We start from the raw sequence: 16322 nt of genomic DNA, 5'->3' as shown, positions 1-16322 counted from the left end.
GAGAAACTCATCTTTCTTGAACTTGGTTCCACTCCAACACTTTTAGTGTACCATATTTATTTTTTTCCACATGTTTTCTTTAAACAGTTTTTGCCATCTGAAGTTTCCAAAGCATTAAAATGTTCATTCAAAGAAATAAAATTAAAAGTGAGCAAGCTGTCTTTAAAAAAGCTTGCTGCAATAATTGGTGCCAAATTCTGTTTTAGGAAAGTCTAAAAATAGGGACTCTTATTTCTAGGCGCCTAGCAGGCTGGGAAGAGCTCATCATCTGAGGAGGAATTCAGTAGCTCCTAAGGCCACCCCTTCAGTTGAGAAATAAAATGCTGATAGCCAGATTGCATGAGATTCCTGACTTTGTCTAACTCTAGCCAACGGCAACTTTCCCTGAGTCCTGTAATGGATCAGAGTGGAGAGCTAGTGCACCATGCTCCCTCAGCCTGCTGAGCAGGAAGACGTTGAGTCAGCTCATGAATTATTTCTATGAGCACAGTTATTTCCAATAATATGTGTATGTATGGAGCATCAAGTGAATACCAATTTATTCCTCAATATAAATAATACAATGTAAATAGTAGGTAACCAGTTAATAATGTAGACCAGAGCTCCCTGTTTTACAAATAAAGCAGCCATGGCACAAAGAGCCACTTGCAAAAGTGCTGGCAGGATAACCATTGGTCTATGTTGCTTTGTTTGCATGTTAGGCCAAAGCAGATTTTGCTGGGAGAATGGTGATAGGTATACTACTACACAGGGTCTCATTCATATGGCCATGGAGAAAGATCATCTTTTCCTGTCTTAAGATCCTGTTTCTGAAATGCAGTATAGATTTTAGCATGCGAAAATGTTGCCTAAATCAAGGGCTCACCTGCAAATTTCAGACATGTTTGTGACCTGCCGGCACTTTCCGTTGTGTGTTTATTGAAATGTTCATTAAAACATTGTGTCTTTTGAAATCTAAAGAAGTTATTTAAAAGAAATAAGTCTTCACAAAACTTAAATAGAACCTAATTGATTCATGAATGACATGAATTGAATTTTTACTTTAAGCAGAAATTATTCCACATATAAGTAACAATATATAAATTAATAATAAGGTACATATATACTCATAGTCATATGTATATACATATATAATCTTAAAAGGAATATATACCTTTTAATAATATATAAAATGTTTGGCTAACAAATAGCCAACTTAAAATATCAAGCTAAAAGATAAGGACGATTTTCTTGTGAAATGTGTATAAAACCAAATGTACATATATTTATGCAGTAAAACCTCATTAATTTCCACTCCACACACTTATAATTTATAATTACTCTAATGTTCTTGGCACTACATATAAGATGAAATTATGAACAGGTGAAATACTAGAGTAAACAAAAGAAATATTTATACATATAAAAGTTAACAGTTTCTAAGCATTATTTTAGTAATAGCTCTTGTACTCAAAGAATAAATGTCTAATTATAAACATGTTAAGCACTGCCAAGACTCTGTGAGTGTTCTTAGTTCTAAAACCAATATTCTAAAGTGATTAGGGCAAGTACCATTATTATTGATAAGTAAAGGATAATAGCATAGATGATGTTAAAAGCATAGATTCCAAAGCTAGACTGCCTGAATTCAAATCTTGTTTCTGCCATTTGGGGGTTTTGTATGACTTTGAGCCAGTATCTGTGCCTCAGCTTCCTCATTTGTATAAAAGAAAATAATGTTGAGTTTGGAGAAGAAGCGATGACTGACAACCTTCTGTTCCCACTCTGCAATGGCCTGAATGTTCTCCCAAGATTAGTAGATTAACATGTTAATCCCAGTAGTAGGAGCTGGAGCCTTTGGGAGGTAATTAGGTAATAAGAAGAGGCCAGAGAATCAACTAGTTCTTTCTGCCATGTGAGGTTAGGACAAGAAGTCAGCCTTTTACATGCAACCCAAAAGAAGGTGCCCACCAGACAATGCTGGTACTCTGAGCTCAGATTTCCAGCCTGCAGAACTGTGAAACCTTCCCAAGCTCTGAGCCAAATGAGAGAGAGAAGAGTTGGCTGACGAAGGCCAAAACATCCCCTTTATTATGAGAAAGGCTGAAAAATATGGCTCTGGGTTTCTTAGCCAAAAGGACTTCCTAATCTGCACCCCGAGAATTTGGCATACTTACCTTCCTACTCATAGGCAGCACCGGAAAGTCAAGCCCAACCTCTGTAAAACCTGCAGCTCAGGGGAGCAGAACATACATCCATGCAGACAGATAGCTCCTAAACTAAAGGGGGGAAGGGGTTTGGCTGGTACACCCAGTTCCTCTTCACCAGATATTCCTTGGGGAATTCATCCCATCTCCATAGAGAGGAATAAGGAACCAGGGTGTTTCAAGAAAAATCCCTCTTTGTGAAAACTCGAAGAGCCAGGAAGAAGTGTTCTCATATTTCCCTTAGCTTTGCTTGAGAATTAGATGAGATGATGCATGTGCAGTGTGCCCCATTCATGGTATTAACTGTCATTATCAAGATGTCAAGATTTGATTGGATCCAAGATATATTTTAAATGCCAGCTGGTAGCATTCTAGAGATCAGAACTGCACTGTATTTTTAAGTTCTAAATTCTGATTTGTATTATATTTGGCTATTAACCCTCAAAATTTGAGCAAATTAGCAAGTTATGTTTACAATGGAATGTTTTTCCTCATGTCTGGTATCATTCTATAAAAGTGAATTCTGCACTGTGGGTGAAACCTGATTACCCCCTTTCTGCTGTGCTGGGGGTTCAGAGCTGACTCAGCATAGGTACAGATGCCTTTACCCAGGCAGTTAGGGCTGAGTGTCTGGGCAGAGTAGCAAGGCTTTTGTTATCATGCACAAGTTTCTCACTCTTCCCTTTGAGACCCCAGTGTTTATTTACACTTTCTCCCTGCCTCCTTCCTAAGGATGTTGTATCATTTGTGTTATGACCCCAAGTTAAATGCCCATAAAATGGGTTTAAAATCAAAATTTATCAGGAGACAATTTGTTCTCTCCGCCAGACTCTAAACCACAGTAAATCAAGTCCTGGCTTGTCTAGTGACTCCATTTTCCAGAGGTAAACTGAGGTATGACTATAATACCTTGTCCAAACGTATAAATACCATAGGTCAAGTTTGTCAGCCATGTGCTAATGAGGAAGCTATAGGAATGATTCTTGTGTCTCCTTTACCAGGTTTTTAGAGTGGCAGTCCTCATGTGGACACCCCCTCCACAGCCTGGCAACTCTGATGGCATGAGTGTCTTCAATTACTGATGCCTGAATAACTGATAAAATTAAGTGAATGCAAGTTCATTTTGTACACCATGCTCCCTTTGAGTGTTTCAGCAGCCTGAGGCAATTTATCAAGCTTTTTGTGAAACAGTGCATAGACTTTTTAAAGAATGAATTTAGACTTTCTCTTTCTGTCCAAAAAAAAGTAGTTCTCAGGTTCCCAATGTTAACAGTCCTGATTAGGACAGTTGGACCAGCAATATCAGGAGGCCCAAGTGACCCAGACAATAGACTTCCTATTGCTTTTTTCACCTTGCTTCATTTTCCTTTTGAGAAAGACCCAATTAAAAACATTAGTGGATTTTTCTAAGGATGTTTCCTTCACAGAGCTTACATTAAGCTCTTTGGCAAAAAAATAAATAAAATAAAATCCCAGAGCAATTAGCGGCTCCGGGGAACCACTAGCTCTTTGTGTCCTATTTCATAAGAACCCATTGTGGACATCAGTCTCTACACGGAGGCTCCTTTCAGCAGTGTGAATGTTTCCTAGTCATTTGGAATATGCTTAAAATTGCAGTCACAGTCATGCCCTCACAAGGATGCCTTTATTATGTATTTTAGATTAGAAGATGTCATGAAATCGTGCTGTAAAGACATGGGTTTCTTTTCATTATTCTCTGCTCAGCTCCAACTTGTCAGCTCTCATTTCTCTTTAACATTCAAGAATGTTCTCTGATATACTTGCAGAAAACCTGCTGCCGAAATGAAGGAATATATAGCTGCGAGTAAGTTAGTCATTTCCTAGGTGACATCCTGATAAGAAACCGTTTTTGGATAATAGCCCAATTGGAACTAATTCTCCAGTGTCCCTTTGGTCAGGAAATAGCACGCCCAAACTAATCAAATGTTCTGGTGCTTCGTATATTCTACTGTTTAGTGTAGTGATGGTGTTACATCTTACAGGATGAGTAATTTATACAGAATTAGAAATAATTAGTTATAAAGCCAAGAGTAATAGTATTTAATTTTTTATTGACTGAGACATTAGCCTAGGATCTTGCAGGTACTTCTTAGTCAGGATTAGGAACAGCTATTAGTTTTCAGTGGCTATACAAATCCTGCAGGTTAATAAAGTTCTGGCTAATAGAACGCCAGAAAACAGAATTTATTATAGCACTCAAGCATTAATGTGGAACATAAAAATAATACCTTTCCAAAGAAACCAACAGAGCCTAAACTATTTTGATGGCTTAAATTAATCTTAAATACACTAAACTTTTGGGGGCCTCAACCTTTCAAAAATAAAACAAAACAGCCAAGTAGAAGAAGCTTGGATAGGGGAAGAAGAAAATGTGTATTTGGATAATACATTGTCAGAAAATAAAACTTGTTATGCAACAGCTATCTAGAAACACAGTGAAAGGTTAAGGTCGGTGGTGCTCGGGCAGGCTAAATAGCCACCTCAGATTTAAAAAAATTAAATTTATTTAATTAAAAGGTGATGGGCATATCCAAAGGGAAGGGCTACACAACACTTAGCCAAAGGGTATTGGGTCCATGATGGCAGCAAAAATATACTTAGGATAGTGAAACAACGAAGAGCATAGACGTAGCAGCAGGAGAGCTAGGCTGGGCTGCTTTGGCTCCCTGAGAAGTCAGAGAGAGAAGGGGCCTTGGAGACAGGTTCGGGGGTAAGCCTAGGATGAGCTGCCGCAGGGCATTGCTCCTCTGGTTGCAGGTTTCACAGGGTCCCCTTGGAGGGAAGAAAGGGGATGGAGGTGGCACTGGCATGCTCCCCTGGTGGGGAACTCAAGCTGGATCCTTTGTTCTGAGCACATTTATCTCTTTCTTGCAAGTGGAAATCTTAGGGGGTCTCAAGGGAGTGTCTCAATAAAATATTCATCAGCTTTCCAGGTTTGCTCTTTCAGGGTTGTGGTCTCCACTGATTGGTCAGTGCCAGGGCAGGGGGTCATTAATCAATGTAGCTGGTCCAGAGGCAGCCTCGGAGTCACTTGTCTGGTTTTATTGCTTTACTGGGCCTGGAACAGAAATACAATCGAGGCCTAGATGTTTTCTTTAGAGAGGAAATGCTCAGGGGGTCTAAACTGCATGACCAGTGATATGCTGGGGAAGGATAGGTTACCCTGGGGACAAGGATCTTTTCTTCTTAATTTTGCCCCTTGCTAGGCATCCAGGGCTTCCTGCCCTGGTGAGTTTCTGTACCTGGCCCATCTAACACACAGCTTTCAAAAACTGGATTTTAATCACAGATTTCACTTACAAAGTTTTAAACTCTTTTAAATGCAATTGTTTTATTTTTTCTGTATCCTATTATATAACCATTCAGATTTTCCAAACAGATAAATCAGAAAAAGAGCATATCTTTCACTTTAAAAGATGGTAAACAAAAAGGGAGTAGAGAATCCAACACATAATCCAGTGCCTTCTGGCCAGAACATCTGGAATGCACTGCTGGGGGGGGGGGGGGGGCTAAACTTTTTTCCGCAGGAGGCCAAACCCTGACCTGTGTCTTTGAACAGCCAACTCCCTTAGACTATTGAAAATAAGAATTGCATTTTTTAAATTCTATTTTTATAACTTTCAGCAAAATACCCATTAAATACCAGCATAAAATTAAACAAAATTGTATATGACATCATCTCTTTTTTCAGATTCTTCACTTAAAATAGACTTTGAAAATAGGGAACAAGGGGTTGCCATTATTCTGCTATGGTTTTAGTTCCAGGGTTTTAATTCTACCTTTGCTCTTTTTATCCCAATTTCTAACTCAGAGTCTCCAGAAATGGAAACTTTTAAGATAGTCTACCCTCAGTGCAGAAGACCTTCAGAAAAGATGTCTTTGTTGATGTCACCTTGTTAGGGTTTTGGACCAGTGACCCGGGCTGTGAAAGATTTCACAACTGAGAGAAGAAATGCAGAAATAAATCTTATTTTTACTCCCCACCCCCATTCCTGAGAAGGGAAAGGGCAAGTGCATTGCTAATCAATACAAGGACAAGAAACAAAGGATTGGCCTGGGGTTTTAAGCAGGTACGTTGCTAGGCGACAAGGAAGGGAGGGGTTTGGGTTGTCTTGAAGCTGAGCAGATACCAGGGAGGTTTTCTTGAAAAGTTACAGTGTGTTCACTTTCCAGGAGATAGTTGGGGAGATGTACTAGGGAGGTGTCTTATTAGTATTTTCCCCAAGCCTGTAAAACGTGCTTAGAGCAGAAGTTATGAAGAGTGCAAAAGAGGCTTGTTTGAAGGGGAGAGGGGAAGGGAACTTTCTACCTACTAGAGGCTCCTTGGTGGTAATTATCCCTGAGTTGTGAAAACAACTGGGGAGGAGGGGGGTGCAAGAATGTTGTCTTGAAAGTAGCTTGTCTTGTCTGCATTTGAACAGAGGGGCTGTTAGAATCATAGGAGCCAACAATCCTGGGGTTTAGTTACCAGTTGCTTCTCATAAGTTGTGGAAAGCCACAGCAAAGAAAAAGAAAGGCCTTTTTTCTGTCCTTTCATCACCATTCCACAAATATCCTGTTTCAGTGAAGTTGTCCTGTAATGTCCAGTAACCTGTCTAAACTTGTCAATGGTGATTTCTATTGTGTTTACTGAAGGTATAAATTATTCTCCAAGGGATTCCCGTTCATAAAGGAAAAGTATTTGATTTTTTTCTTTATAAAAAAGTAACTTTCTCATAGATAAAAATTATTTAATATGTAAAAAAGCACAGAATATTTTTAAAATATTCCAAGTACCATATCCTCCTTAGAGGTGATTTTTTTTGAATTATGGTTTGGATTCAAAGATCTTCTATGTCTTCTCAAAGAAAATGAGTTTTTCTCATGGAAACCACATATTTTTAAAATAAACAGATTGTTATTGCTAGACAGTGCCTTGGAGACCATGTTGGTACTGTGTGCTGAGAGATACAAAGGAAACAGGAATTTGAAAATATTTTCAAATCATTAACTTCACTTTTTTCTAACTCTTCTCCCAAGTACTTATAATCTGTTGTCTAGTCATAACAAAATTGTCTCTGTTATATGTCACCTAAATATAAATCTATCTTTAACTAGACCTTTCATAGTTTTTTGTGACCTTGAGTAGTTGTGATATTGACTTTTATAAACTATAGTTAGAGTATACTATCTGTTACAATTCATGTATTCATTCACTTACTCTCCCAGTCAAAAGTACTTTAGTGCCTACTATGTATAAGGCAGTGTTTTAGGTGCTATGAATATGATGACTGATGTGGACAAAAAGGGGCCACATGCTAAACCTGACAAGCTCAGAGCAGGCCTGTGTGGCAGCCTTGCAAACTCAGAGACCTGAAACAACCACTAAGAATGGTCTGAAAGTAAAACTTTTTTAAACATAAACAGGTTATGGTTGGTAGCCATGTCAGGAGACAGTATTTATCCCTAACAAAGGTTAATTTTCACTTTAAGCCTGTCGGTTATCTTTTGCATCTGCGATAACATACCTGATTAACACATGCCTTTGCAAAACAAAGCAATTTCCCCTTTTTCCAGGCCCCCAATGCACCAGGGCATAGACCAGGAATCTTCTCATTGTTATTGATACCTTGTTAACTGTAGACTGTTAACTATCCTTTACCCAACTATGTAAAAGAAGTGTGTGTCTATCATTTTACTTTTTATCCAATCCCAGAGGTTTCCCCTCTTTGCTTTCTTCCACCTCCCTAATCTATCACCAGTAAATTTTACGTAACCCACTTCCATCTTCCCCTTTGGTTGTAATCTATAAAGCCAGGTGCAAAACTGCCATTCTCCTGAGCATTATCTCAATCCACTGAGGTTTTGACTTCCCGGCAATTGTCCGCAGTTTGGCTCAAATAAACTCACAAAAAAATTCTTCACAGGCTTGAATGATTTCTTATGTTAATACTGACCAAAGACTCAGAAAGCTTATAGTCTATGAATTGAGGTAATACTTGTAAATAAACAACAAATATAAAAAGTAACCAAGACTCTAGGATAGGTACAGTCAACATCTATGGGAGTTCAGAGATGGACAACTGTGATATTGTGATTTATAATAAGTAATCTGTATTTTGGTCTGCTTCCACTGGCAGAGAGCTTCTAAAACCCTTGGAATTTCCTAAGTGTAAGAGTGCTTAAGATGTTTCTTGTTATGTTAATAAGATGACTTTTGGTGCTCACCTAAGGTTGGGAGTTGATTGCCAGGAGAACCACGTGACTAAAGGGTTGGCACTTTCAGTCCCATCCCCTTGACCTCTCTAGAATGGGGAGAGGCTGGAGCTGAATCAGTCACCAATGGATAATTATTTACTCAATAATGCCTATGAAGCTTGGGTAAAAGCCCCAAAGGATGAAGTTCAGAGAGCTTCTGGTGAACATGTGGAGGTGCTGGAAGAGTGGTGCACTGGGAGGAGGTTTGGAAGCTCTGCTCCTTTTCCCATACCCTGCCCTATGCATCTGTTCTGACTGCTTCTGAGTTATATAGATACTTTTATATTAAAGCAGTACTCTAGTAAGTAAAATGTTTCCCTGAGTTCTGTGAGCCGCTCTAGCAAATTAACTGAACTCGAGAAAGGTGTCTTGGGAACCTCTGGTTTATATAGCCAATGGGTCAGAAGTACAGGTAACGACCTGGATTTCCCATTGGCATCCTGAGTTGGAGGAGTCATTGAAACCTCCAATTTGTAGTCAGTTGTCAGAAGCACAGGAAACAATCTGGGCTTGAGACAGGCATCTGAAGGGACGGCAGGGGTAATTCCTTGACCAGTGGAATCTGGTACTATCTCCAGGCAGATAGATAGTCTCAGAATTGAGTTGAACTGTAGGACATCCAGTTGGTATCCGAGTACTGTTTGTTGGTATGCTTGAGAAAACCCACACACACTGCAGACTTGGTACCAGAACCAATTTAGCAATATTTCTAAGTTAAGAATTTGAGCTGGCTTGCTTTGTGGAGGATGTTGCATTTGACTTGAATGTTAAAAGATTTTAAGAGTGAACATTTAAGGACAATAGTGGAAAATACTCCAGGCAGAAGAGAAAATAAAAAGATTAAAAAACTTGCTGTATGGATAGAGTCATGTTTAATTCACTCCAAGTAAAGTGGGGAGTATAAAGGAAAGGGGGGCCAGAAAAGTAAGTAGGGGCTTGATTATGGAGCCTTTGAATTCCTAAGGTATCTGAGTGTTCTTCGGTACCAATGGGGAGCCAGAAAAAGGTTTTGAACATGATGGTCTAAGTGGTGATGCGTAATCTGGATTAGAGAGAGGGTGAACTGAAGGCTGAGGGAAGTTAGGGTTCCCTTTGAGATATAATGAAGGCTTCAAGTAAGGAAGTGTCGATGACACCATAGGAAATATTCAGTAAGTAGTTGTTGAATTAATGGGTGAATGAATTAAGGAATTAATGAATGAACCCACCCTTTCATAAATCTCCTGATAACTTAAACTATTATCGTTTACCCCAAATAATTCAATTAAATATAGAGTGGCAACAAAACCGCTTATCTTCTTTAATTTTCAAAGTAACATTCTTTTTTTTTTAAGTATTCATATAATTCTCACACTGATATTTAGGAAATAGAATATAAGTATTTACCTCAAATTTCTGAATTTCCATAAAAGCTCAATAGTGCCACACCATGTTGCAGTGTTTTTCAGCCTTTTTAAAAATAAAATAGAACAGAGAATAGAATAGAAAATATCGGAGTAAATTACATGTGGAGAGTTTAATTTCAAGAAACTGTGTGTGTGTGTGTGTGTGTGTGTGTGTGTGTGTTAGAGATCACAACATGAAATTATATTTTGCTGTGGCTCAAAGTCAGTATACCCTCTGGCATTGTATCCTAGTCCCTTATCTGGCTCTGTCATAGCTCTTCAAAGCCAGCATTGAATTGTCCTTCTGCAGTGTTATGATTTCTTATGCATATGATTCCTATTGGCAATGGAAGCCTTACACAAATGCACACCAAAATTTAGGGGTTTTTTAGTGTTTTCTTATAGATCAACATCCCTTCAGTTTTCTCAGAATGCGTGGTCTCACTGTGAAGTGAGTTCCTATAGCTCCTGCAGGGTGCTGGCCTACATTTACATTAAAATGGAGGAGAGTGGGGGGGACACACTCCATGTAGGACAGGCATGAGATTTTCTGTTCTTTAACTCTATAATTTGAAACTGTCAAATCACTGCTATTTGTTAAAATAAAATTTATGTTAACTCCTTTGTTTTCTTTTTGTGTTTGCCCCCTCTCTCAGCTGCCTGCCTTGTGCTTGGCTGTATGATCTTCCCTGACGGCTGGGATTCAGATGAAGTGAAACGAATGTGTGGAGAAAAGACAGACAAGTACACTCTTGGGGCTTGCTCAGTCCGCTGGGCATACATCCTGGCTATTATTGGGATTCTGGATGCCCTGATCCTCTCCTTTCTGGCATTTGTGCTTGGTAACCGACAAGACAGCTTGATGGCAGAAGAACTGAAGGCTGAAAACAAAGGTAAGATCACTTTGGGGAACTTTTACCTGGACACGTAAGCACACAAAGCAATACTTTCTATTCTTTCCCATCAAGTATCAGTGCTTCCCCTGTGGGTCTAATTTGCTGCAACTTTTAATGTTATCTAGTTTCCCTCCAGACTTAAGAAGTTTACACAATTAAAATATTATATTTTTACATTTACCTTTCTAAGGCTCTCTCAGTCCTTAGAAATTTATCATTATTTAAATATATTTTTCCAGTTTCTTCTCTTCTGAGTCAATGGCTATGAATACAACTTTATGTGTGTGTGTGTGGAGGGGGGGGTGTCTGTTTGACCAAATGGAGAGTGCTTCTTCTCCATGTATTCAGCTGTTTTCCAGGTTGAAATAAATGTCAGGGTAATCTCAGGAAATCATCTATAACTGTCCTTATTAAGCTGTTCACAACCATTTTAGTTGAATTCAGACTCATTCTCTCAGAGAAAGGTAGCAATACTGGCCTCAAAGAGTTGCAGTTAGAGATTTCAGTAATTATCTAATTAGCTGAATTTTAAATGTGTTATCTGGGTAATCAAAAGTCCTCAGATTTCTCTTCAAAAAGAAAATACCTTCTAGAAACACAAAGAATCTAGGATATAAAATAGGACATTGACTAGTGAATGATACAGAAATATTACAGTAGACCATTAAGGTAACAAGTCATTATTCAAGATGAATCCTTTAATTTTCTTTCCAGATTTCTAAAAATTTCTTGGGATAGAATTTACTTTCTCTGTATAGACTTAGATTCATTTAACTGTTTTATCTTTATATTATCTTTAACTTTAATACTTTAAACTTATATCAGTACCTTCAATTGAGTGGCTCCTTCTTCTAGCTTTTATTCTTAATTGGGAACTAAACCCCTCCTTGAAGTATGAAATTAGCTTATTTCAAGTAGTTACTAACATCAGAGACTCTTCGCTGCTCCAGCAAGCCTCAAGTATAAGCTTATATTAGCATCTACATGAATGTCTCATGTAATGATAGTTAGCAAACTTTACATTTAGATCATCACTGTGTCTGCTTATAAACTAGGAACTATGAGGAGAGAAAACTGAGAAGTCTGGGAGAGCAGCAAGCCTCATTCATAAGTTCTTTATCTCCCTGATTTATAGATGGAACAGGTATTAGTTTACGTGGTTCTATTCTAAACACAAAAATAATCCTTTCACAGGAAAGCAGTACTGATACTTCTTAAAAATGCAACTACTTTCTAAATAAAAAGGATATTATGAAGTCAATTATTATACTTTATAAAGCATGGTACAGATTTAAAGTGCTTTCACATGTGCTCATTAATTGGGTGCCCTTCTCTGTTATCTTTGTGACTTGTTGGGTGTACACGGGTCTCTGTCTAGTAACTTTACTTCAAAGTTAATAATAAGAGTAGCTCAATGTCAAAATAAGTTACCTTTCCCTACAGAATGAATTAAAGAAAACATCACTTTGTTCTACAAACTCTTGATTTCCACCCTACTCAGTAATGGGACCAGAATGCTATATATTCACTATACAGCTCCAAGTGATATTGAGAACCTTTAACTTTCCAGATATCCTTTGACCACAGATAAGGAGGAGAAAATTAAAAAAAGAATAACAGGAAGATTTTTACTTGGCAATTGGGAATTTTAACTCCTGTCCACATATACAAGTAACAACAATTCTGAATTCATACTTTAGAAAGGAACAGCTAGGATTATAGGATAACACTCAATTTTCAAAAGGTCTTTTCTTCTGGTTGGCTCAGTTAAATGTTGATGTCTGATCCTTTCTGTTCAGGTTTTCATTAAAGAAAGCAACATGTTCCAATCAACAATACATTGGAAACACCTCAGTATAAGTGTTGATGGGAAAGAAAGTTACAAGGCCAACATAAGGTTTAAGAGCAGTGTATGATTTTTCTGTGTTCATTATCTTTTGTGTGTATCACATTTGCATGTATCCAGTTTCTTCCATCTGGTTCTGAACGACTAAAATCAGTAACAATTCATCTGTATCAAATCAGATCCAATAAAGTAGCAGAGAGTATCAGGCCACATTGATGAAGCATTTCAGTTGTGCCACACTTTTATTTCACAACTGGAAATCCTTTATCTGGAACTCTGAGAAGGTCTCGGCAGCTCTACTCTGCAGACATGTCAGATCCTTGTACACCAGAGTCTGTATAAAATGAGACCAGAATCCTAAGCCATGTAGAAAATTAAACCTGCATGTTTCTGAGAAATGGTACAAGGTTTACAGTTGCTGTGCAAAGTAGTGTTTATTGTTTGTTATTATTTAAACACTTGTTCAATGTTGAAACTTCCAAAGTTTGATTGAGGGAAGATCAATCAGTGATTTTGTATGTCTGTGTATGAACATAGTTTCACTAAACAGTAGTTTAATGTCATTCAAGTGCATGCAATAACCCAAACTAAATACCATTAATGTTCTATAGATTGTAAGGGAAGAAATAGCTGATAAGATAAGAATAACTTGTAATTATGAAATTGATTATAAATGAGTGCATTTACAATTTGCATAGATATATTAACAAAATTTTTCACTTACTAAAAAGTTCTTTTTCACTATTAATTATTTTTTCTGATAAAACCCCCAAGATAGCCCTTGGTAGCCAAGACCTCTTTTGGGTTCCAAGGCCATGCAATGAGACAGAGGCAAATATAGCTCACAAAGTTTTAGAAGAGTTTTGTAACTCCATCGTACCTTCTGGTATCACGGAAGCAGATAATACCATATCTCAAGCCTCACCTCAAAAGAGTAAAACATTCATACATTCCATCACTATACACACTGTAATATATTTTATAATCTTCCAGTTTTATGGTCTGTTCATCATCCTATAATAAGTAACAAGAGCATTATAAAGAAAATAAACCTGCAAATATAGCATATGCCCCCAATTCAAAAAAGTTTGTCCTAAGCAGTCTCATGTCTTAAGTGGTCTCATGTCATGATCATATATTCTTTTTGTGGTTTTGCACTTAATCTAGCAATACACTTCCTCCATTTATCTGGAGAAGCCACCAAATGCGTTCAAGTTTTCCATGTATCATTACAAGGATATTGCTTTGATTGATGAGTCCTTCCCAACAACCATCCCAATGGACAAAACAAGAACCCGTTACATGGATTCTAGAATATAAGAAAGAAAGGAAAAGAACTCAGTTCTAATTGAACTATATTCCACTCAGAGTCTTAAAATGAAAGGGAATATAAGATGGTGCTCAGCCATAAATTAGTCATCACAACAGTGCTATTCAAAGAGAAAATGAGAGGAGTACACCATGAATGACTACACCTATACAGACCACTGCCTCTTAAGATGAATTCCCAAATTCCTGGTGAATTCACACCAGTCCTGCTTCATCGTTCCTTCAACACCTCCCACAACATTTCTTGAGCCCCTCCTTTTCCAGGAGTGCAAAGTTAAATTTTAAATGGTCTTTAGCCCGGCCGGGTGTGGCTCAGTGGTTGAGTGTCGACCTAGGATCCAGGCAATCGGGGTTGGATTCCTGGTCAGGGCACATGCCCGGGTTGTGGGCTCGATCCATGACTCTCATCATTGATGTTTCTATCTCTCCTTTCCTATCTTTGAAATCAATAAAGATATATTTTTTTAAAAAATTAAAAAATAAAAATAAAAGGTCTTTAGCCAAATGTATCATATATTGTGAAATGGCAAAATTGGAATAAATGAGTTTTAACATACAATAAACAGACTGCAACAATTTTGATGATGCAAGTGTTTTAGAAGGAACTTCTGTAAGAGATAAAGCTAATAATCCATGAGGCTCCTTCAAAGTCCCAGAATATTTTATCATTAAAAAAAAAGCCTCACTGAAAAACAAAGAGAAGTAAAAACTCTTTAAATATCCAACTAACTTTATGCAGGAGTTAATGCATGCAAGAAAACTCAACTGCCTACTCTGAATTTGGAGTCACCCTGCAGGCTGTGTGCTGTCCCGGGCTCTGGGGATAACAGCAAACAGGCAGGTGTTCATTCTCGTTTGGGAGTTCAGCAGCATGATTTCTAAATGAGCCAACAACAGCAGGCATTTAACCTTGATATGCTGCTTAATTGCATATTTTAACACACTGAACTGTGAAGTCAATTTAATTATGTAAAATTAAAGTTTCATCCAGATACAAAGGATTTGAAATGAAAGCTTTATTTTCAATTTCTTTCATTAGTTGTAAAAGGATAAATAATTACATCTTCCATAGCTTCTGTGCCATAAGTATCTCTTAACTCCTTGTCACACACCATTTTTAAAGAAGTCTGTTCTTCGTTTGTGTATATGGCCTTTGGAATTGCTTATCAGATAATTGGGTCCTGTTATAGCAGTTTTAAAGTCACTTTGTCTTCTAGTACTTACACTGCAAATGAGAAAACATGATTATCCATCAAGAGGTGACTCCAGCTACCGTTTATTTATTAAGTGGCTTAAGCTCTTCTTAATGCTATAATAAAAGGAGATAGAATAAATTTATTTTACTTAACTAATTGAGAAAGGCTTCAGAATTTTGATTTAAGGTGCCATGCCATGCCAAGGCGGCACTGTGAGTAGCAGCATGGTGTAGTGGAAAGAGTGCACACTGCCCAGAGTGCTGTCTTTGACTCAACCTGAGGAGCCTTACCTACATCTTAATAGTCCAGAATTAAGCTCCCTTGTCCATAAAATACAGGCTGTCCAAGTGGTATCTAAGGTTTCTCCCAGCAGTAAAATATTTCAATTCTGGGAATACCTTCAAAGGTGTCATTTGAAGACACTCCAAGTGCAGTAAGAGCTCCTGCCCTTGGAGCAGTGAACACACTAAAGGCCTTTTTGAGGACTTGTTAGCAATGCATGGGTGACTAAGGAAGGGAAAGAGAAGTTCAAGGAGGAGGATGTCTAGGGTTTCTCCCTCAACCACATACTTACCCACTGAACCATGCTGTCACAGCCCCATTCATTCACATCACCAAGAGTAAAATGAGTCAAATTTAGAAACTCTGGCCCATGGCTAGGGAGCCTCCTTGCCTCACTAGATTCCCATACTACATGGTGTCCATGTGAACAGAGCCCCAAATCAGAGATAAAAACTTTGTTTCTGGCCTCAACTCCAGCACATATGTGTTATATGACTTTGAGCAAATCCTTTAACATCTCAGAGACTCAGCGTCACCATCTTTAAAATGGAAATAATAATAATACCCAGTCCTGCCTCCTCCATAGGGTTGAGAGAGTCCAACAAAAGCGTGTGAGTGGAAGCAATATATAATCAATATGTATAGAGGCTTTACTTGTTATTAATCATTGCCCCATATAACACTTGTTTGATCTTTGCAATAATCCTGTGAGATAGTTATTATCATTCTAGTTTTTGAGTTTCATAGAAGTTAAATATTTGGTCTAAATTTTCACTGCTAGGAAGGAATGAATCCAGGGCTCAACCACAACTCCTTTTACTTGAAATTTCAAATTCTTTCGATTACACAACATGATGTAATAATCAGTTCTTAACAGATGCTGATTCTATTGCTTTCAACTTGACCAACCAGCCCTATAGCAAATAAAGAGTTCTGTCTTACTT

At 37.9% G+C, this 16322-nt stretch overlaps 1 protein-coding gene across 1 annotated transcript in view; it reads left to right on the top strand.

The window, feature by feature from the left end:
• Positions 1 to 16322, top strand: part of LHFPL3 (LHFPL tetraspan subfamily member 3) — a 560968-nt gene that overhangs the window by 390688 nt on the left and 153958 nt on the right. Inside the window, exon 2 of the mRNA XM_016219577.2 lies at positions 10486 to 10722. Within this exon, the coding sequence (XP_016075063.1) occupies positions 10486 to 10722 (237 nt within the window). The remainder of the gene's footprint in view (positions 1 to 10485; positions 10723 to 16322) is intronic.

Source organism: Miniopterus natalensis, chromosome 10 (assembly GCF_054644295.1).
Source record: "Miniopterus natalensis isolate mMinNat1 chromosome 10, mMinNat1.hap1, whole genome shotgun sequence".
Taxonomy (NCBI): domain Eukaryota; kingdom Metazoa; phylum Chordata; class Mammalia; order Chiroptera; family Miniopteridae; genus Miniopterus; species Miniopterus natalensis.
This window is presented reverse-complemented; position numbering and strand designations above follow the sequence as displayed.